Source organism: Diaphorina citri, unplaced genomic scaffold (assembly GCF_000475195.1).
Source record: "Diaphorina citri unplaced genomic scaffold, Diaci psyllid genome assembly version 1.1 scaffold84, whole genome shotgun sequence".
Lineage (NCBI taxonomy): Eukaryota > Metazoa > Arthropoda > Insecta > Hemiptera > Psyllidae > Diaphorina > Diaphorina citri.
In genome coordinates this window covers 150906-173802 of record NW_007377521.1, presented here as the reverse complement: position 1 = coordinate 173802, position 22897 = coordinate 150906, and the positions used below count along the sequence as shown (strand labels likewise).

The following is a 22897-nucleotide window of genomic DNA, read 5'->3' as shown; positions in this document are numbered from 1 at the left end:
AGATGGCGGAACCAGAGAACTCCGGGAGCCCACGGGGATTCCAAGCTTTTGGGACAAGAGTTGGCGGGCCGCAAAAACTCAACTCACGGGGGGGGGGTGGCCTGGTGTAATGTAATTATAATATACCTAATTTTATTTTATTACGAAAACTTACCACATGATGACATTAGTGCGATTTCTGTGGACACTCTGCAGCTGACACAAGTGCGTGAATATCGACAATATATATTTACTGTTATTTCTCATTTTCTTTCGTTCATTTTTTTAGGCGGGCCTTCGCGGGCCGCGGGTTGGACAAGCCTGTTCTACAATAATAATTATTATGTAAATATTCTACCTAAACTATTGTTCAATATACCTAAAACTACTCATTTACCTACATATTATGTACACAGTTCAAATTTCAATTCAAATAGAAATCTCACGCCTCCTATTCCTCACTTTGTGCTTACAGAAAGGCAGTTCAAGGGGATGGCTCCGACGCAACGTCCAGACAAATCCGTCAGACCCCAGACTGGAGTGATGGAGCCCTCAATGGGGACCATCTGTGGGTTCCTACCAATGCTTCCGGTGATATGTGTTACGTGTCTGATTCAGACTGTACGGTAAGTGGCCATTGTTTTGTAATTTGAAGAGAAGGCAAGAGCTCGAAGTTTATGTCAAGACTCAATGGCAGAAAGGGTAAAATCGCTGGGCCCCGGCTGGTTCAGATCAGAACCAGGCGATAACTGGCCATCGCAACATCCATAAGTGTAAAGCCCACTTACTATGAGGTAGACCTGACAGGTACCTACACCTGATCAGGTCCGCCTGTCAGGTCTACCTGATAGTGAGTGTCTGGCCTAAAGGTATTAGAAACTAGAAACACACTACTATCACATCACGTGAGCTCACCAGGACAGTCTGGCTGTCATTAACGAAATCACTTATACTATATTATGGGAGAACTTTGAACCATATCCCATATTTGAACTCTCTGACTACCCATGAGCTCATCACGTGATGTGATAGTAGTGTTTTTTTTAGCTTAAAGTTTAGAGCCCGTTCCTACTTGTCGTTCGTCGTTCGGAGAAAGATGCTGATTCAAGAAAAAGAACAGCAGAACTTCTTCGCAAAATATCGGGGGCCCTATGGAGCCCCAAAGGATCCAATCGAGTATTTTTTTCATCTTCCACTTATTGTGTAGAAAATCTTTGATAAAACTTAGGTTTTGGATGTTTTTTTTATTATTATTATTTTATGCAGGCAAAAAATAGCCTTTGGCTGCAAAGTTCTGAGTACGTAAATTAGATTGAAGAAGACGAAAAACTTTGCAGTAAAGCAAAAAAGATTCTCTCTCTCTCCCTCCCTATCATCAGTTCTGATTCCTCTTCTCTTATTTTACATTTTTCTCTCAACCTTTAGGTACATCCCTGTTTCATATATTTTATTTCTCTTTCTCTCTCTCTCTCTCTCTCTCTCTCTCTTTCTCTCTCTCTTTTCACTCTCTTTTATGTTTATTCATTTGCCTATTTATGTTTTTACCTTATTCTCTATAGAAAAAGAAAAGACGAATTTCCTTCCACATTAAGGGTAGGCATATTCATTTTTCTATCATTCCGAGATCTCTCTAAAAAAGAAAAGACGATTTTCTTTCCACATGAAGGGTAGGTTTTTTCATTTTTCTTCTCTGCTTTTTCATTTGAGGTTCTCTTTCTTCGATTTTCTCTTGGTCTCCATTTTTCCTCAAATCTCCAAGTTACGGGACATATTTTTCGTAATTTTTCTTTCAAAACAGTTTTCTTTTTCCAAAACATGTTCAATTTTTCTTTCATTTATCAAATCCATTAGGTATATTATTCCGACTTTTCCATTTTTTTTTTAGGTAAGGCATGGTTATTTAAAATTAAATCTGTCTATTCAGTTCGAAATCTGAAAAGGCCTCTTGGTTGTATGCTGACTTAGGCTTAGGCTTCCATACTTTTCAGGTTTCATAATCATCCATTTGTAATTATGAGTATTTCGGTGTTGTTGTTGTTGTTTGTGTTGTTATTCCTCTGTTCATTAAAATGACTAAAAGTTCAAAGAACTGTAGGACTTATTCAGGATTAGGGTGGTCGAAAACTAATGAGCATTTTTTTTTATTTATTTTATGTTTTAGGTACAGAACCCTTTTTGTTCTTTTCGCCAGCCGAGTTAGCTTGGAGGGTAGCGCGTCTGCCTTGTAAGCGCTAGGTCGCGGGTTCGATTCCTGCATGCCTGGGGCGGATTCTATTTCTATTCTCAACAAAGTTACTCGTTCTCGGAACAACTGTCTTTCTCCTATCCTTCTCTCAAAGCTTTTATAAGGTCTACAGTTCCCTCTATCAAACCTCTTAAAAAAATCTTCTCTTTCTTTCGCACTTATTCCGTCCTCATTTTTCTCTTTTCTCCTCTCTCTCTCCCTCTCTCGTTCTCTCTCTCTCTCTCTTTCTCTCTCACTCTCTCGCTCTCTCTCTCTCTCTTTCTCTCTCATTGTGTGGCAGTCCTCTATCGTGAAGAATGCAAGCCTCAGGCCCTTTTTTCTTCCCTCTTACATTTTGTCCTCTCTCACTCTCACGATTCTTTCTCATTTTCTCTTCACCATCCATTCGTCTAGGTATATCCTCCATACCTATTAGTTATTTTTTCTTCCTTTTTATGTTGTAAATTTCTTTTTCGTCTTCTTCCTCTTCTCTTTTTTCCGTTTTTCTCATTCTTTTTTTATGCACAATGGAACCTCATAATGGCAAAAAAAATTCTTTTTTTCTCCTTCTTCTTCTTCTTCTTCTACTACTACTTCTTTTTCTTCTCCCCCTTCCTTCTTATTTTGACGAGTCGTCTTTTTCCTGCCATTCTCTCTCTCTCTCTCTCTCTCTCTCTCTCTCTCTCTCTCTTCCCCACGTCTCTCCCTCCCTTTCTTTCTTCTCATGTTTTTTTTTTCTTCTTCTTCTTCTTTATTTCTTGTTTGTATTGTGTTTCCTTCTGCATTTCTAACTTTCTGTCTGTCGAAACTTCTTGGGGCTATTTTTTGTGTATTGTTATTCTTTACCGTATTTCCTCTTGTATGCTGTGCCATTATTCCATGTTCCATTGTTGTTTTAATTATATGGTTCCTGGTGGAGAAGCGAGAGAGAGAGAGAGAGAGAGAGAGAGAGAGAGAGAGAGAGAGAGAGAGAGAGAGAGAGAGAGAGAGAGAGTGGGGCTATTATTTGTGTATTGTTATTCTTTACCGTATTTCCTCTTGTATGTTGTGCCATTATTCCATGTTCCATTGTTGTTTTAATTATATGGTTCCTGATAGAGAAGCGAGAGAGAGAGAGAGAGAGAGAGAGAGAGAGAGAGAAAGAGAGAGAGAGATAGGAAGAGGGAGGGAAAGAGAAAGAAAGAGGGAAATAAAACACATGACTTTTTTTTAGAATACACCTAGGAAATGAAGAAGAACCACTTTATACTGCTAAGGTACCCTCACGGTTCAGTTCACTCCAGTGTCTTGTTTGCACACAAATAACCATCATTCAATAGGATAAGGAAAGTCGTGTGATGTTCACACCAGATTTTTTAGAATACACCTAGGAAATGAAGAAGAACCACTTTATACTGCTAAGGTACCCTCACGGTTCAGTTCACTCCAGTGTCTTGTTTACCCCACTTTGCAGTGTTCTGATTTCCTCACAACCTAGGGCTTAGGGTTTGGGCGTTTGGGGTTATTTCCTTCCGTATTATAATTTAATATAATATTATTATGTACAATAAGTACAATATACATAGGTACCTATATGAAAAGTGTGGGTGAGATGTCTAAGGTTAAGTTTGAATAAACAGGTAAATTTTGAATAAACAATTTAAATGCTAATCCACAGGCAAACAATATTTCGAGAAAGAAAGAGTCAAAAACTGGAAGGCAGAGAAACAGAGAGAAAGGAGAGAAGGTAAAAAGGAAGAGGATAGAAATAGAATTATGAGGAGAAAGAAATAGTGAAAGAGGTATAAAGACAGAGAGAAAAGAAAAATGGAGAGAGAGAGACAGAGAGAGGGGAGAGAGAGGGAGGGAGGGAGGGAGGGAGAGTGAGAAATTCTTCAGAGTTCAGAGGAAAAAAAATAAAAAAAAAAAAGGCCAAGACTCCTACGCTATGCTACCAGTAATTTAGGATCACCCCAAGTATTCCAAGTAGGCCGAGTTTTATTCATACTCCTACGTGTTCACGGTTTACCCCATTCTACGGTATATCATTTTTTAAAAGAGCACCCAAAAGGATTGGTGTGTATAAATTTCCTATTTAAAATTCCTCTTCAACTTACTCACGCTGAAAATAAAAACAGATGAAATTTCTCTCCTACCTCCTTACGCCAGAAAAAACCCCTTTGCTCAGCAAAAAGAGGTAGGTAACTGTAGGCTGTAAGTAGAGCCTTTATATTTTTATTTTTGTACTCTACCTACAAAGGTAGGTACGTAAAAAAATTAACATGAAATTCAATTTTTTTTATATTTTTTTACATTTCAAAAGGGCGCAAAAGCAGCTGAAGCGAGTTGTTTTTAAAGATGCAAAAAGCAGAAAAATTCTGACATGTAGGATTGTTAGGTACCTACCTACCATGTATTTTTAACGATGTTGTTTTGAAAAATTTGAATACCTACCTACCTACAAGAAGAAGAAGAAGAAGAAGAAGAAGAAGAAGAAGAAGAAGAAGAAGAAAACATAGGTATCTAGGGCTTTTAAGTTAGTAATACTTTCTATTTTCACATCTAGGTATTGGGTGTTTAAAATTGTAGATTAAAAATGTGCTTGTCTTCTGAAAAATAGACTATGGAAAGCAAAAATTAGAAGAAAAAAAATGCTCAAGTTGTAAAAACAGAAAAAAAAGCACCAGAAAGTAGGTAAAAAGAAAAGGAGAATTAAAATTAGGGAGGGATTCCTCTAACCTTCTTCTTTTCTAACTTTATTGTGTTCTTAAGTTTTTGTTCCCAGTTTTTCTCTTGTTTGTGTTTTTTTACTTAAATTGTAAAACATTTTTTTGTTTATACTCTATACAGGGTGTATAAATAATCCTACAAAATTACCTCGTCCCGTTAATTGCCCCAAAAAGAGAGAAAATTAGAAAATCTTTTGTTTGATAATATTAATTTACCCAAAGATTGTCTCAACCAGGGGGTTTTTTATGTAATTTATATTGAAAAAAATCTTTTTTTTTTTTTTTTTTTTTTTTTTTTGCAAATCCTTTTTTTTTTAAAAGAACCCCAAACAATTTAAAAAAAAATTTTTTTTTTTTTTTGAGATAGGTACCTACTTATTTTCAGAGAATCCCATACAACTTCAAAAGAAACTGTTTCAGCTTTCATTTTATAGACACCCTGTATAAACAAAACTAAAACGAAACATCATACAAAGTTTTTTTCCCCCAACATTGTGTGCAAGATCTTTGTACTTTTCTTCTTGAACTTTTTAAATTCAAAATATTTACAAAACTATTTGATATCTTACTTTTGTTATTAAAATAGAAGGTAACATCCAAATAGAGGTATGAGAAATGGAGGTCCAGTGGTAACGCGCTTGCTTGCCATGCAGAAGGTCCCGGGGTTCGAATCCCACCATCGACAAAAATTTGTACTCGTTTTTCGATTGCAAATATTTCAACGGGTTACTTTCTGCTGTTCTCGTGTTGACCCAGCACCTAAATGGGAAGTATTGTGTCTCTTCTCGCCCACCTGATGAGAGGCATACTACGGGATGGGCATGCTAAAACACAGGCCACATGCGTCTAATGTAGCAGTTGTTTCGTTGCTACGAAATAAAAACGGCGGTGGAACACTCATCTTTTTTTTTTTTTAATTATTATTAGAGGTAGGTATCAATTAAAAAATATTTTTTCAAAAATAATTAAACTGTATTCGTGGGTAGATTCACATAAAAAAGAAAATAATGTAAAAAAAAAAATATTTTTAAACATAACAAATAATAATAATAAAATAAAAAAAATTAAAAAAATCCCTCATTTTCACTCAACAGTTTCCTAGGTTCCTATACAATAATATACCTACGAGTACCTAACCTATACCCTATGCTATACCTACGGTCCGTGGTATTTCAGAGAAAATCGTAGGCACTAGAAAATATTAATGTAGGTAGGTACCATGTGAATTAATCTAATCTGATTTTTTTTTTTTTTTTTAAGCTTATATAGAATCTCTTGCTTTTTATTATTTTTTTTTTTTTTTTTTTTTATCCTCCTCTTCTTTCTCCCATAGAATCTCTTGCTTTTTATTATTATTATTATTTTTTTTTTTGATACCTCCATCTCTTCCTCACTCTATCTCTCTCTCGCTTTCTTTCTCACTTTCTTTCTTTCTCTCTCTCTCTCTCACTTCCTCATTTGCATACGTAATCTTTTTCCTGTGTTCCTCATGACTTACTTTCTCTCTCTTCCACTTTCTTCTGCCTTGTTTAGTGTTTTTACTTCTCTCTCTCTCTCTCTCTCTCTCTTTGAGGTTAGAGGCATCTCATTAAATACGGGAAAATATTACAACTGACGTTAAGACAAGAGAGAGAGAGAGAGAGAGAGAGAGAGAGAGAGAGAATCATACAAAATCCTCAACTGTGAAATTATTTTCCCTTCTGACCTCACTCGTAAACACAGTGTTGTCATATTTCCTGTGGGCAGTGTTGCTCAAAATGCAACAATGCTATGTCCAGCTTCAATAGGCAACCGCTAGGCAACACCTGTGTTTTATGTAACGCATATTGCATATCCAAATTATTGTCGGGAGGAACTAATTTACTGAATGAAGACCTGAATTCATACAAAATCCTCAACTGTGAATTTTTTTTCCCTTCTGACCTCACTCGTAAACACAGTGTTGTCATATTTCCTGTGGGTAGTGTTGCTCAAAATACAACAATGCTATGTCCAGCTTCAATAGGCAACCGCTAGGCAACACCTGTGTTTTATGTAACGCATATTGCATATCCAAATTATTGTCGGGCGATCATAAAAAAATAAAATGGAAACCACCTAAATTTATTCATTTAAAACTCTTTCAAGGGCGGTGGTTAATGTACTGACCACCTTTTTAGAGCGCAGTAGGGGCAGATATTTTCAAGCTGAGCGCTTTAACTCTTTCAAGGGCGGTGGTTAATGTACTGACCACCTTTTTAGAGCGCAGTAGGGGCAGATATTTTCAAGCTTGTGGAACCTTTCAGGGGTGGTGGTTAATAAACTAACCACCTGATTTTACCCCCTAGTGGGGCAGATTTTTTTTTGTCTTGTTTCTGAATTTTGAGTTAGGTACTTCATTTTTTATGATATGGCGTACTATTTTGTGGAACAAACAAACAGTTATGGAATTTGATATGATAGAAATGGCATATCAAAAAGTGGTTAGTGTACTAACCACCGCCCTTTTCCAGTAGTACAGGAATCGTACTCCTTATTGCCAATCAGTTGAGTTTTATGATCCCGAAAGTGGTTTTTCCTGTACTACTGGAAAATGGTACGACTTTTCCGAAAGTTTCTTTCACCAAACGATGTAAACCGCTGTTTCGCATATTGCCTGGAGGTCAGTCAGCTAGTTTTCTTATTCCTTATTGCCAATCAGTTGAGTTTTATGATCCCGAAAGTGGTTTTTCCTGTACTACTGGAAAATGGTACGACTTTTCCGAAAGTTTCTTTCACCAAACGATGTAAACCGCTGTTTCGCATATTGCCTGGAGGTCAGTCAGCTAGTTTTCTTATTCCTTATTGCCAATCAGTTGAGTTTTATGATCCCGAAAGTGGTTTTTCCTGTACTACTGGAAAATGGTACGACTTTTCCGAAATTTTCTTTCACCAAACGATGTAAACCGCTGTTTCGCATATTGCCTGGAGGTCAGTCAGCTAGTTTTCTTATTCCTTATTGCCAATCAGTTGAGTTTTATGATCCCGAAAGTGGTTTTTCCTGTACTACTGGAAAATGGTACGATATGTCCAGCTTCAATAGGCAACCGCTAGGCAACACCTGTGTTTTATGTAACGCATATTGCATATCCAAATTATTGTCGGGCGATCATAAAAAAATAAAATGGAAACCACCTAAATTTATTAATTTAAGTAAAGATTATCCTCAAAAGGGAAAAATAGGGTTGGTTATTTAGATTGGGTAATTTTGAGGGCATTTTTTTTTCTTTTTAAGAGATTTAATAGAGGGGAAATGTAACTGCTAAGGTCTCATCGTCCGAAATCGAAGATTTCCCCAACCCACCTAAAGATTATCCTCAAAAGGGAAAAAAACAGGGTTGGTTATTTAGATTGGGTAATTTTGAGGGCATTTTTTTTTTTTCTTTTTAAGAGATTTAATAGAGGGGAAATGTAACTGCTAAGGTCTCATCGTCCGAAATCGAAGATTTCCCCAACCCACCCTACACTCTAACAAGAGAAAATCCAACTAACATGGGCGCGCTCTACCGTCTGATTTCAGAAACACGGTCCACGCATGCGCTGTCCCGCGTGCAAGATCGTCGCGCATGCGTCGTGCATCAGCATCCTATTGGACAAGGTCAAGTTCACGTGCAAGCCTTCATTCCGAGACGTGGGAGTTCGTCAGTACAGGGAACATACGTGCATTCATCACCATTGGGTACATCGCCGCTCGCAGAAGGGGAAATGTAAACAGTGTAGTAAAGTAAGTAGACAAGGTAGTAAAGTAAGTCCCAAAGTAAAATAAAGTAATTAGGTAAGCCCAAGTACCTATTGAAGTCTTCTTTTTCCTCGCCTTTTCGCCGGGGTTGGTGTTTTTCGTAAGCCTCTCAAGATCAGCCCTACCTAATAATAACAAAAATAATAGACTCTTGAGTGGAAGGTAACCACTAGGCGAGGTTAACGCCGGAGGCGTTCTCTACCACCTAACCCTTAGACTCCTTAGAGCTCCATTATTGTGTGGCGAGGTTAACGCCGGAGGCGTTTTCTACCACCTAACCTTTAGACTCCTTAGAGCTCCATTATTGTGTGGTCAAAATCTCAAATAAATGAGGATAAATTAATACCATGCCTCGGCTGGGATCGAACCCACGCCCTCCTGTTTACCAGGCGAGCGTCTTGACCACTACGCTACCGACGTAGCGTAGTGAAAGTAAGTATAGACAAGGTAGTAAAGTAAGTCCCAAAGTAAAATAAAGTAAGTAGGTAAGTCCAAGTACCTATTGAAGTCTTCTTTTTCCTCGCCTTTTCGCCGGGGTTGGTGTTTTTCGTAAGCCTCTCAAGATCAGCCCTACCTAATAATAACAAAAATAATAGACTCTTGAGTGGAAGGTAACCACTAGGCGAGGTTAACGCCGGAGGCGTTCTCTACCACCTAACCCTTAGAGCTCCATTATTGTGTGGTCAAAATCTCAAAAAAAAAGAGGATAAAATTCCATGCCTCGGCTGGGATCGAACCCACGCCCTCTTATTTACCAGGCGAGCGTCTTGACCACTACCTAGGGTGATTGCTTTGAGCTGACATTTGGTTTTGGCTACAAATTTTACGAGTGGATGCCCTTCGCACTCAACCTTTGGTATTTCTTTAGCAAGGGAAATTCAAGCTGGTATACTCCCTGTTTAAAGCCCCACAGCCAGACTAAGCTGGTCTTGCTGGTCTACTTCTTGTTTAACGTCTCACCGCCAGACTAGTAAGTGTAATAATAATGGCCTTTTTTAAAGAGGTTTGATAGAGGGAACTGTAACTGTGGTCTTATCATCCCGAAATAGAAGACAGGATAGGAGAAAGCCAGCCGTTCCGAGAACGAACATTATCCGTTTAGGATAAAATCCGCCCCGGGCGGGAATCGAACCCGCGGCCAACCAAACTAACTAGGCTGGCAGCCTTCTTTTTTAGTAGCCGTTTTTTAACCTTTTTATTATTTAAGAATAAAGGTACCAACAGAGAAGGCGAATCCAATTATCCAATATCACACCTATATTTCTTTGAAGCTTACAGTCTTGTTACAGTACCTAGGTGTTGGTTGAAATTAAAAAAACAAAGGTATTGGATTTCGAAAAGGGTAAAGAGACACATAGAAAAGGATAAATGTGTCACTTTTTCTTCTTTTTACTTTCCATTACCTACATTATGTACCTACACTCTACAGGGAACGTATATACTTTCTAATGGGATTCGGGCCAAATCTTTAAAATCGGGAAATGGACGGAAATATCCGTTTTAGGGTTCCCTGAGTACAAAAAAGAGATGCTTAGCAGCTTAGCGAATGGTCCTATTTTTCCAAGTCTGAAAAAAGTAGTTGGTTTTTTTTTTTCACCTAGGTGCTTAATGCAATAGAAAGTCGTGTGATGTTCACACGAGATTTCTGTTCTTCTTTTTACAACCTTTCCCTATCATTTGTTCGTTCTTGTACCCCCAGCTAGTTTTTCTTGTGAAAATTCTTACCCCTATCTCTGCCAAATCTTTAAAATCGGGAAATGGACGGAAATATCTATCCGTTTTAGGGTTCCCTGAGTACAAAAAAGAGATGCTTAGCGAATGGTCCTATTTTTCCAAGTCCGAAAAAAAGTTGATTTTTTTTTTCACCTAGGTGCTTAATGAAATAGAAAGTCCTGTGATGTTCACACAAGATTTTTGTTCTTCTTTTTACAACCTTTCCCTATCATTTGTTCGTTCTTGTACCCCCAGCTAGTTTTTCTTGTGAAAATTCTTACTCCTATCTCTTTCTCTCTCCCTCCCTCTCGTTATGTTGAATAATCCGACGGGTTGAGAGAGAGAGAGAGAGAGAGAGAGAGAAAGAGAGAAAGAGAAAGGGAAAGAGAATGAGAATGAGAGAGAAAGAACGTGTCATATTTCAAACGAAAATAATATGTGTGTGTGTCTTTTCTTTTTTCTCTTTTTTTATTTCCTAAGGATATCTATTTTTCTTCTTGGAAATTTCTGGGTACAGAATTTTTCTTTTGATTATATCGAAAGCTTCTTTGACGGAACCGTCGGCTGGGTTCTGTCCGTGCTGGACCAAATGGGCTTCGTACCGCCCCCTGCAGTGGGGGTTTTGCCCCTAGGAACTGGCAATGATTTAGCCCGCGCCTTGGGCTGGGGAGGGGTAAGTCAAAATAGTGTTTTCTATTTTTTTAGATTGTTGTATGTTGTTTAGATTTAATTACTCGTAGTCTACAATTCCATACCAAAATAGACGTGGTTGGGCATGTAATACCTTTCAGTAATACCTTTCATACATAGCGGTGTAAGGTGCCCTATATAGTGTTCTTACTGTATCTAATCCCGACACAGTGGGATTTTTATCCCTTTTCGGGGATTTTTCAGGTCTGACTGGGATAAAAATGGATTTAAGTATTTTAAGGGATTTTTAACAATTTTAAGGGATAATAATTTTTATTCATCTAATAAAAATACATTAATTATTTAAAGTCAATATTTAAGGGTATTTGAGTGAAATTTCGAGTGTATGGCCGCCATACACGCCCTACATGGACGCTAGGCCACTGCTCGTAGATATAGGTATAAGAAGATTTAGGTAGACAACGTTTAATATCGAAATTATAGAGGGTTTCGAAATTTCAAAGACGTTTCTAAGGAATATAGGTAAATAACTAAATGCTTTATACAGACTTGCTGTATTTAGACTTTCAAGTCCCAAGACAGGTTTTTATCTAAAAACAGATCTTTCTCTTTTGTTATATACACATCTTCACAGGTACTACTCGTATGTTTATTATAAGAAATGCGTATAAGAATCAATAGCAACTAGGTACAGCAGGTTTGGTATACTAGATATTGCACCTCTTAGGCCGTATCTTCAAATTAGGCAAGGTTTTTTTTTCATAACAAATTGATATCTCATCCTCTGATGTATTATCCCATCAAAAATACGAAGCCTTGTTTAGACTGCTGGGGTAAAGAGACTTCAGTCCTATTCGTCCAGGCTAAACAAGGTATATTCTATTCATCCCCTCCCCCCAGTCAACCATCTTGAGGACTCGTGCTTGTTCTTTAAAGCAGAGAGAACCCTTTGAAAACAAACATGGCTAGAGACCATCAGCCGGTGTAGGTGGCAGATACAAAAAGATATCTTCTTTTTATTCTGCCGTCACCATTCGGCGAAAGCTTCAAATTAAATTGATCCCAAGGGCAAGGACCCTTGACAAATGGAGTGTGCCTGAAGGTATGTGATGTGTTCCAGCTAAAACAGCTAGAGTCTCTAAATTACTCTAAAACAACAACAAAATTTATCCCCTCTACAATTGAGTCCGTCTGCGAGTGCACCTACCCTAAGCAACCGAGTCACACATGATGACCATGATATTCTAACCAGGTGACCATCCATTACATATTACAACCAACCTACTAAAACCAACCTGACCAGTAGCTAGTAGCTTACAAATATCTATGTTAATATGACCGCGCTGAGTAATTATGATGCAGGATAATTATGGCATATATCACAGCAAATTATACAGAGGGTCTAAAAAAACCTGTAGGTAGCAAAAAAAAAGTCTCCATGAAAATGAATTTTACTGAAAATCAATTAATTGAATTTGAAAATAGATATTCAATGTACATTAACATTACATACCTCATACCTATTACCTACTAAACGTCTTTGCACACAGATACGCATAGAACTTAATAAGTTATGTAGGTTGTATGTTTACTTGCTTTTTTTAACCACTCTATCTACATAATGGGAAAAAAAACTAATGAAAAGTCGTAAATATTTGGTTGGCAATGTTGACATTTATCACGAGAAATATGCCAAATCAGATAGGATGTCTAGCATATAATGATGACGGATTAGACCAGGCTATTTCCTTCATTGATTCAACAATATTCGCAGAGGACTTGGTGGGAGTTTGGGACTACCCTGTATTAGACAAACACGTTTCAATGATAAAAGGGTACTCGAATATAAAGGACATGCAAGAGTAAACAAAAAGCTACATAATGGACCAACAACTTCATGCTGGAGTAAGTTACAATCGTATATAAATATTAGATAGAGGTATAGAGGTAGCTAGTACAAGTCAGGATTAATAAAGTTACAATCGTACAGACTATAGAGGTACATATCTAGTACAAGTCAGGATGAATATGAAAGCATGCAGAACAGTGCTCAGCTAACTTCAAGTTATGAAATACAAAATAAGACCAGAGACACACAGACCGAAATCTTGAACGGTACCGGGACAAACAGATTGAAACGACGAAAACATGCAAAGAAGTTTTCGATTGTGCAACTTGCCTCACATAGCACAGGTATAGGTACTTATAGCATACGATGGAAATAAGGAAAGTGTTAAAGAATGTATTGTAACAACTATTGGGATGCACACCTAAGCAGATTTGCTTTATTAACTTCCCAATTTATAATACCCGCCACTCGCGCTCAGACTGTCTGACAGTTTGCCAGTTTGAGCGTAAGTGGCAGACACATCTAGAGACCTATAAGGTCTGTCAGACCGTCTAAAAAAGTAATTCACTGAACTATTTGTTAAGGAAATTCATGTTAGATAATATTGCATTCTTACCATTACGTTTGACTAATAAAGTCGTAATTTCCCTTCGGAATTTCCCCTCTTCTGAAGCTCGTTTCCCCTCTTTTGGCGTAATGGCGCCTGTACTAAACCATAGGAAATCCAAGATGGCGCACCATGGGAATCGTTTCCATAAGGAATACAAGTATACAACCCACTAATGGTGGATTTCACCAATAACTTAATGAGAGATTTCACTAATGGGAGAATTTTAAATCACCCAAAAAGGAGTTTTTAATGGTCCAAACAGGAGTTTTCAAAAACTCCTCCTTTTTGGATCACTAAAAAATCTTCCATTAGTGAAATCTCTCATTAAATCATTGGCGAAATTTACCATAAGTCCACCTTTTTTAAGTCCCATCACCTTTTTTTCATGTCTCGTCCATTTCTTACCTGGTTTGGGCGGTAAGCACGGGATGGTGGTGGAGGTGGCTGATGTTATCACCTCCACTGTGTTTACATTCTCCTCTTCCTCCTGTGGGACCACGTCCTCTTCAGTGGGTAAAGGAGAAGCGGGGATTTCGGGGGGCATTACATCGACTACACAAGGTGATCATGCAAACAGAAACACAAGTGCACAAACACATTGAACTAACAAACTAGGCTACAAAGATTGAACAAACAAATTAAATAAAATTTACGTATACAAAAATGGTAGGCCCGGGCGTAAATCATAAACACAAGTGGAGATGCAACTGTAGGTGAAAAATTCACACGAAAAGCAAGCAAAAAAATAATAAAAACTTAAGGTAAAGAAAGTTGTAGGGATATTTTTGTCTACAATTCTAAAGTCTGCCTACTTGCCTACGCTGCAAAAAGGACTAAATAGGATGCAATGCAGCGTTTCCTCTCTGGATGGCCAGACCAATCAACACCAACTAATAGACAGTAGGTAGGTAGGTAGGTACCTACGGAAAATGTTCCAATGTTCGTCAGATAGCGAGGAGCGACACTAAAGACAGGCAAGGTGGAAAACTAAACTGCGAATACAAGATGAGATACATGACGATAGCGCCTATGTATAGCTATGACATTATACCAAAACATACAGGGCGCACCAATAGATCTGTCAATACTGTAGCAAAGCTCACCAAGATCCAGGCTGATTCCCAAATGTGAGGTGGATTTTAGTTGGTACAATTCCAAGGTAACCTTATTCACCACGAGGTTATTCTAAAAACACCTGTCAAGGGTAGCTGAGAGTTCCAGTAAGCACGCATGTGTATCTTGACATGAACTTTTTCAGCAGATTTTTCTCAAAGTCAGATCGGGTTCTTCTAAGGCCTCCCACTCACTATCAGGTAGACCTGACAGGTACACCTGGTCAGGTCTACCTGTCAGGTGCGTATTATAGTGTGCGTACTCATCAGGTGTCACGAAGACCTGAAATTGCAGACAGAAATGGTAGGCCCGGGCGTAAACCATAAACACAAGTGGAGATGCAACTGTAGGTGAAAAATTCACACGAAAACGAAAAGCAAGCAAAATAATAAAAAACTTAAGGTAAAGAAAGTTGTAGGGATATTTTTGTCTACAATTCTAAAGTCTGCCTACTTGCCTACGCTGCAAAAAGGACTAAATAGCGTCAGGAATATTACAGACTTTCAATTACTGAAATAAGAGTATTACAGTAATTGAAAGTTGTAATACTCAGAAGTGATTATGTCGACGAAAACATTAAAATATGGACTATTTAGTGATCTGAGATAGTACAATACTACGTATGAAAACATCTCGTTACTATCTCGTTTCTAAGAATAGTAACCGAGTTAACCAGTATTGAACAATGTTCACGGAGATAATTTGATTTCTCGAATAGCTATTCAATGCAGACCTGAATTGATTTCTATAACCAATCATGTTGGTATCTGAGATGGTACAATACTACGTATGAAAACCTCTCGTTACTATCTCGTTTCTAAGAATAGTAACCGAGTTAACCACTATTGAACAATGTTCACGGAGATAATTTGATTTCTCGAATAGCTATTCAATGCAGACCTGAATTGATTTCTATAACCAATCATGTTGGTTGTGAAGACTGGAGACATTATAGTCTTGAGGTTTCTTACAAACAAAGTCATCAGAGTAAATGGGACCAGTAGGTCTTAATCCATACTGAGACCAAGTCGTGAAAGAACATAGAAGTCATTACGAAGTAATTACAAAAGTGTAATCAAGTCTCTATCTACATATTATTGGTCTAGATCACGGATAATTATTGGAACTAGGATCGTTATTTGAGTCTACAGAGGCCGTTACTGTTGAGGTCATAAGGAGATGAAATTAATACATACTAGGATTTCACTACGAAAATATCGCTGCTAAGGATCAAACTGTTTATGATGGCATATCATTCATTCGTTTCCTCCGCTGATTTCCAGTTATCCATTTCCTTTTCTGTGGAAATATCGCAACTGGAAAACAATGGGGGGCTCATTAGTGACGTTATGTCTGTGTCAAATAGGATACTGGTGCAGACCAAGTCGTGAAAGAACATAGAAGTCATTACGAGTTAATTACAAAACTGTAATCAAGTCTCTATCTACATATTAATATTATTGGTCTAGATCACGGATAATTATTGGAACTAGGATCGTTATTTGAGTCTACAGAGGCCGTTACTGTTGAGGTCATAAGGAGATACGGGGTGAGAGAATCGATGCAGTTTAGGTCAATGAAAGATACGAGCTTGGAAATTTTTTCATGTAGGCAATTGAGGATATTGAGATAGTATTTCATACAATATAAAGAGAGGGGGGGATTTGAACGAGATATAACCTATAAGATCCAAAGCTAATTCCAAAGGAGCCCTACTTTTAGCGAGAAAAGGGGGAAAGTCGCTTATAAATGATACTGGTCTAACGTCTCTCAATGTAAACCTCCTCGTAGGCACAATGCTGGGGTGAGAGAATCGATGCAGTTTAGGTCAATGAAAGATACGAGCTTGGAAATTTTCCATGTAGGCAATTGAGGATATTTCATACAATATAAAGAGAGGGGGGGATTTGAACGAGATATAACTTATAAGATCCAAAGCTAATTCCAAAGGAGCTCTACTTTTAGCGAGAAAAGGGGGAAAGTCGCTTATAAATGATACTGGTCTAACGTCTCTCAATGTAAACCTCCTCGTAGGCACAATGCTATCGTCATGAGTCAACACATGAAATGCAAAATGTGCAAAATCATCATGCACACCATTCAAACTCATAAATCTAAACAATACCTGAAGCAAAACAAAATAAACAGATGTCATTCATTTGACACTTTTAACCACTTGAAATCTAGGTTTACTCACAACAAATTTAAATCGTGAATTATTACTTATAAGAGCTTCATTTTCTCTTTCTTTCATCTGTAACTCTTTGTACGGTATACAGAGCTCTTTCTATGACACTCTCTACCCACAAGCTCCTATCGTCATGAGTCAACACATGAAATGCAAAATGTGCAAAATCATCATGCACACCATTCAAACTCATACATCTAAACAATACCTGAAGCAAAACAAAATAAACAGATGTCATTCATTTGACACTTTAAACCACTTGAAATCTAGGTTTACTCACAACAAATTCAAATTGTGAATTATTACCTATAAGAGCTTCATTTTCTCTTTCTTTCATCTGTAACTCTTTGTACGGTATACAGAGCTCTTTCTATGACACTCTCTACCCACAAGCTTTCTATCTCATGTCCCCCTTCTCATCTGCCTAAATGATGATAAATCCAACAATAGAACCTACAATGAAACATCCTGTTCTAATCTAGAACTTTAAGAAGCCACCTAAGTGTTATAATTAGGTACTCGCTGCTTAATTCAATACTTGGAGACTCCTGTCAATTAAGTACACCTGTTGATTATGCTTAAGTGCCTCAACTGTAGGTCTCTAAACAGCTATCAACCATCAATTTAATTTGATTCTAGATTCCCCACCCTATTTCTCTCTCTCTTCCTTGACTCCTGTGGAACTTATCTATCTAAAGCTGACGCCTAAAGATAACCATCTCCCTGTCCATTTAATTAATTACTCTCTTCCTTGACTCCTGTGGAACTTATCTATCTAAAGCTGACGCCTAAAGATAACCATCTCCCTGTCCATTTAATTAATTACTATATCTCTGTTTTCTTTTAAATAAATAACCAAGTAGATTAGTAGAAACATGTGGTCTCTTAATCCTATTCAACCGTATTATACATAAACTCGCGCTTTGCATACACAATTACGCAAATAAGATAAGGAGATACCTGAAACAAACCCTAAAGATGAACCTGAAACGAAACCAGAAAGACGAACCCATTCCCAACAGAAAGTAAAAACCGATTCCCGATGTCCTCTAAGCTGTGGTTTAGAGGTCAACCTTCCTCAGAACGAGTGGTTTAAGATAACTATTCTGTAAACCGTGTGAAGTGTAATTCTGAGACGAGAGGTCTGGTATTGAAATATGTTGTAGGTAGATTGTACTAGTATAGTACAAGTGCTGTATTCATTCACTTATAAAAGCTAACCGAATTTTGCAGAACTTGGGGAATAGCAAAGCCGACTGGAATAATATAGACGTATTCCTTTGTAGATAATGGAGATCTACCTACTAACATACCTACATCGGACCATAAACTCAATGTTCTACTTGTAGAAACTTACTATGAGATTACATTACATTGAAATGCGGAGCTTTTCTTACGAAGTTCCTGTGTGCAGCATCCAGTAGGTAGGACTCATAGCACTCCATTTTTGTGGGGTTTCACTTTTCACCTTCAAAAATTGAAGTCTCTTCTGAAGTTCAGTGACGTCTTGATTCGTAAAAGCTTAACCCATCTTTTGGGGCAGTTGCCCCTGCACCTAAGCCTCAGAGTGGGCTTTTTGAGTATGGTAGACTTCTTGATTGGTTCTAACGCTTCTAACTATTCATGTAGGACATGTAGGTGAAATACTAAATGTATAACATACCACAAGCATGTAACTCACGGGAATTCCCCTCTTTTGGCGTAATGGCGCCAGTACTAAACCATAGGAAATCCAAGATGGCGCACCATGGGAATCGTTTCCATAAGGAATACAAGTATACACTAATGGTGGATTTCACCAATAACTTAATGAGAGATTTCACTAATGGGAGAATTTTAAATCATCCAAAAAGGAGTTTTTAATGGTCCAAACAGGAGTTTTCAAAAACTCCTCCTTTTTGGATCACTAAAAAATCTTCCATTAGTGAAATCTGCCTGTTTACCTGTTTTCAGTTCACAAAATTTTCCCCAATCAAGCCTGAACAACTTTCCTACCATTAACACACACGTGTTGCCGTGTTGCAGTAATGTTCAACAAGACTCGGTTAAAACAATGCACAATATCTCACATAGACAATACCCACACACTACAAGTATATAGCAATACCGATACACTACAAGTAGCAGCAGTACAGACCACAAGTAGCAATACATAACGGAAGGAAAAGTGAAAGTGAAAACTCACCATACACGACAGTAGAATAGAGATAAACCCGTACACAAATGGATATAAACCCAAACTAAAATAATATGACTACGAAATAAGTGGAACGGGAAACAGTTATACTTGAGATATTCTAGTAATCTAATAGATGAAATACTTGGACTAGGAAACTACAATTCGGATTCCAAAAAGATTAATGAACACATCATAAAATAATACATAATATATTAAAATAAATACATAAATAAATAATACCTACCTAATGAGAAAAAAGAAACTTACACGACATACACACACGTAACAAGAGATACCGTAAAGTAATTAATAAAATCTCCAACCTAGGAAATGCAATAAATTTATATCACTCTATTAATTGCACGCACGGATGAAATTTTCATCTTATTAAAATAATAATTATTTAATTGTGTAAATAATTTTAATTTGGTTAACGGAGTGTGATGATTGGTTGATAGCAGAATGAAGACTGACAGTTCAACTGACTGAACATAATAAACAAAGCATAATGCTTACCACAGATACTTAGGAGTATTTTACTATTACTATGCTTCAACACATCAAGGACTAGAGTTTAGTTTGGTATTTCGGAGCATTCTTCTTCTCTATGCCCTTGCCCTTTGTTACCTCCTTTCTCCCACATACTTCCAAACCAATTTCTTTTATTCTTTTTAATATGTTCATCAATTAATTTATTTTTCCTTTTAAACTGTCTGATTATCTCTTTTTCTAGATCCCTTGATCCTCCATTTTCTTGTGCCTTTCCTATGTTGTGACTTGCATTCGACTTGGTTTGTTTTAAAATTCCCTTTGAATTTTACCCAAGGTGCATTCCCTTTGATTTACCCAAGTTGGAAGTTTTTGCCGGGGTTTCGGTTATAGCTTATGGCGAAAATACGACAAAAAACCTACTTTACGGGTCTAGTACATGTTATTAAACATAATAGACCATGTACCTACAGAAATCACCGAACTTCGATATTATCTACTTGCAGAAATATGTACATACGGGTTTGTTTTTTCTTCTTTTTTATTTAATTAAATATGGCCTTTGTTACTTGGAGTACAAATAAATAAATATTTTCTTTGAAGACTGCTCGCAAAAAACTGAAGAGTCCCTCCTTACCAACAACTCCAATAAAGCGGGAACTGCTAGGAATTTAATGTCATATGAGACTCCATAAAAATAACTTTCGTTATCTCGTTTTAAAGCAGCTACTCAGAATATTTTCCAGACGGGAGTCAACGGAGGGAGTGTGTTAAAATGCAATGACTATAAGACTATAACATTGGCACATAACTATCTTCATAGATTTGCAGCGAACTCAATGCTGAAGTATCGAATGACTGCTATGCTGCTATTGCTCAAAGCAAGGTGGGTTCCAATGTTCCAAATGATGAGAGAGAGGAAGAGAAGGGGAATGTGTAAGAAATATACAGGATGTTAGCCGCGTCTTGTTACATTCACTGGAGTATTTCATAAAATTCCAAAAAGGGAGTAGACTTTCTGTGTTCCCGAGAGGTTTGATAGAGGGAATGAGTCTGTAACAAAGGAGTTCTTATCGTGCTAAAGAGAGGAGGACAGGATAGGAGAAAGACAGCCGTTCCAAAAACAAACAATCTTTTTTTGCTTAAAGTCCGCCCGGGGCGCGAACTGAACTCGCGCCCTAGCGCTTACAAATCAGGCGCGCTACATTTCAAGCTAACCAGGCTGGGAGAAAAGTAACTTTACTTCAGAATTTATTTAATCCAGAATATCAGATATTGGTGCAAGTTTCAAGTTCAAGTATGGTCACCAGATTAAAAGAATCTACAATCTACATACTTCTGAACCTCTGCGGCATCAAATCACCAACATTTCACCAAACGTATCGTTGAAACGTGTAAGTAGGTACCTCATCTGTTTGACACTCCCTGTATACTCAGCTGTACTGGTCTATTTTCGCAACTCGCCTCTATCGAGCTTTACTTCGGGACGACATTGACTTATTCCATTCTAATTGGATTATAGAGAGAACGCTATTCTCTCTTTACTTCACCTGCCTGTAAAATGTAAACGAACCTCGTTCATGTAAATACACAGAGAAGAGTGTATTGTCTCTACCCTTCTAGCCCTCCCTCAATATTTTACTCGTAATTCCCATGTATTGCAATGTTCATACTAAGATCCATAAGTTAATATGACATTAATGAAAATAATTCTGTTGTAGTTACATCCCACAAGTGCAGTAGGGAAAATTGTAGCACAATCCTACTCTTATGGCAGTCTAATAAATAAGAAGAAAATAGGTCTTCACTTGACTAAATAAACAACTTTATCGATGGAAAAGGGTCAAAATGTTTCAGCATCTTATGATGCTACCCTCAGGACTAAATTGGAAAATTGCAGTGGACAGTTTATTTAGTCAAGGAAAGACCTATTTTCTTCTTATTTAGTCTAAATTAAGTCCAATAAAACCAAGTGTGCTTCTGACGTTACCTAACCTTCATAACAGGCCGAAATTCCAGTACTGAATCATAAGAAATAAATACGAGGGTGGCCGGCGGGCAAAGCACCAAGTTTATCAGAACCTCAAGTAATGACCGATTGTAACTCACCAATAGTAGCGGCCAACGCCTTGGCAGGATCAGCCTCATTGTTATTGCTCTCCTTCCTATGGCGGCTCTCGGCGGTCATCGTTTCCGCCGGAATTTCCTCGACAAAGTTGGACGGAAACACGCCCGTCCTATCTCGCAGCCGCCCCCTCCACCATCCCTCTTCCACTTCGCCTCAAAGCCTTGGCAGGATCAGCCTCATTGTTATTGCTCTCCTTCCTATGGCGGCTCTCGGCGGTCATCGTATCCGCCGGAATTTCCTCGACAAAGTTGGACGGAAACACGCCCGTCCTATCTCGCAGCCGCCCCCTCCACCATCCCTCTTCCACTTCGCTCAGGACATCGATGACGTCATTGACGTGAAGTTCTAACTCGTCCGCATTAGCTGGAGTGTAGGAGAAGAGGACACGACACCTCCTGCCTGGCTCTGTGGAGAAGAAAAGTTTTCTGTTTACGAAATGTGTCTTTCAGTGGATTTCACCAATATTTTTTTCAGTCCCTAAAGGGCATGTTAAGTTAACAGCCTGTTAAGGAACATTTGATTTGTATAGGCTTACTTAACAGGCTGTTAGGGGCTAAAAATAAGATTGGTGAAATGCACCCTTTGAATTTCACCCAAGTTGGAAGTTTTTGCCGGGGTTCCGGTTTTAGCTTATGGCGAAAATACGACAAAAAACCTACTTTACGGGTCTATACCTTATCCATTTGAATATGGCAGCAAGGAGTCATCGACCCAAAATGAAAGAACCAATCAGAATGCGAGAACGGTCTAGTACATGTTATTAAACATAATAGACCATGTACCTACAGAAATCACCGAACTTCGATATTATCTACTTGCAGAAATATGTACATACGTACCCAAGTTGAAAGTTTTTGCCGGGGATTCGGTTTTAGCTTATGGCGAAAATACGACAAAAAACCTACTTTACGGGTCTAGTACATGTTATTAAACACAATAGACCATGTACCTACAGAAATCACCGAACTTCGATATTATCTACTTGCAGAAATATGTACATACGAAGTAAAGACATAAGTCTTCAATTGATAACTTCAGTAAGTAATCTATTACATGTCATTTGATAGCAGTAAAGTTGTCTCGAAATCAATTCAACCCACTCTGCAACAATTTGAAGAACAAGTAATTTATTTTGAGAAAATCTATTCCATTTATCTCCACCTCTCGTATGAAATTAATACATACTAGGATTTCACTACGAAAATATCACTGCTAACGATCAAACTGTTTATGATGGCATATCATTCATTCGTTTCCTCCGCTGATTTCCAGTTATCCATTTCCTTTTCTGTGGAAATATCGCAATTAA

At 37.8% G+C, this 22897-nt stretch overlaps 1 protein-coding gene across 1 annotated transcript in view; it reads right to left on the bottom strand.

The window, feature by feature from the left end:
* Positions 1–22897, bottom strand: part of LOC103523627 (SH3 domain-containing kinase-binding protein 1) — a 59127-nt gene that overhangs the window by 32299 nt on the left and 3931 nt on the right. The window contains 3 exon segments of the mRNA XM_026833055.1: positions 13897–14043; positions 21570–21740; positions 21742–21993. Coding sequence (XP_026688856.1) covers positions 13897–14043; positions 21570–21740; positions 21742–21993 — 570 coding nt within the window.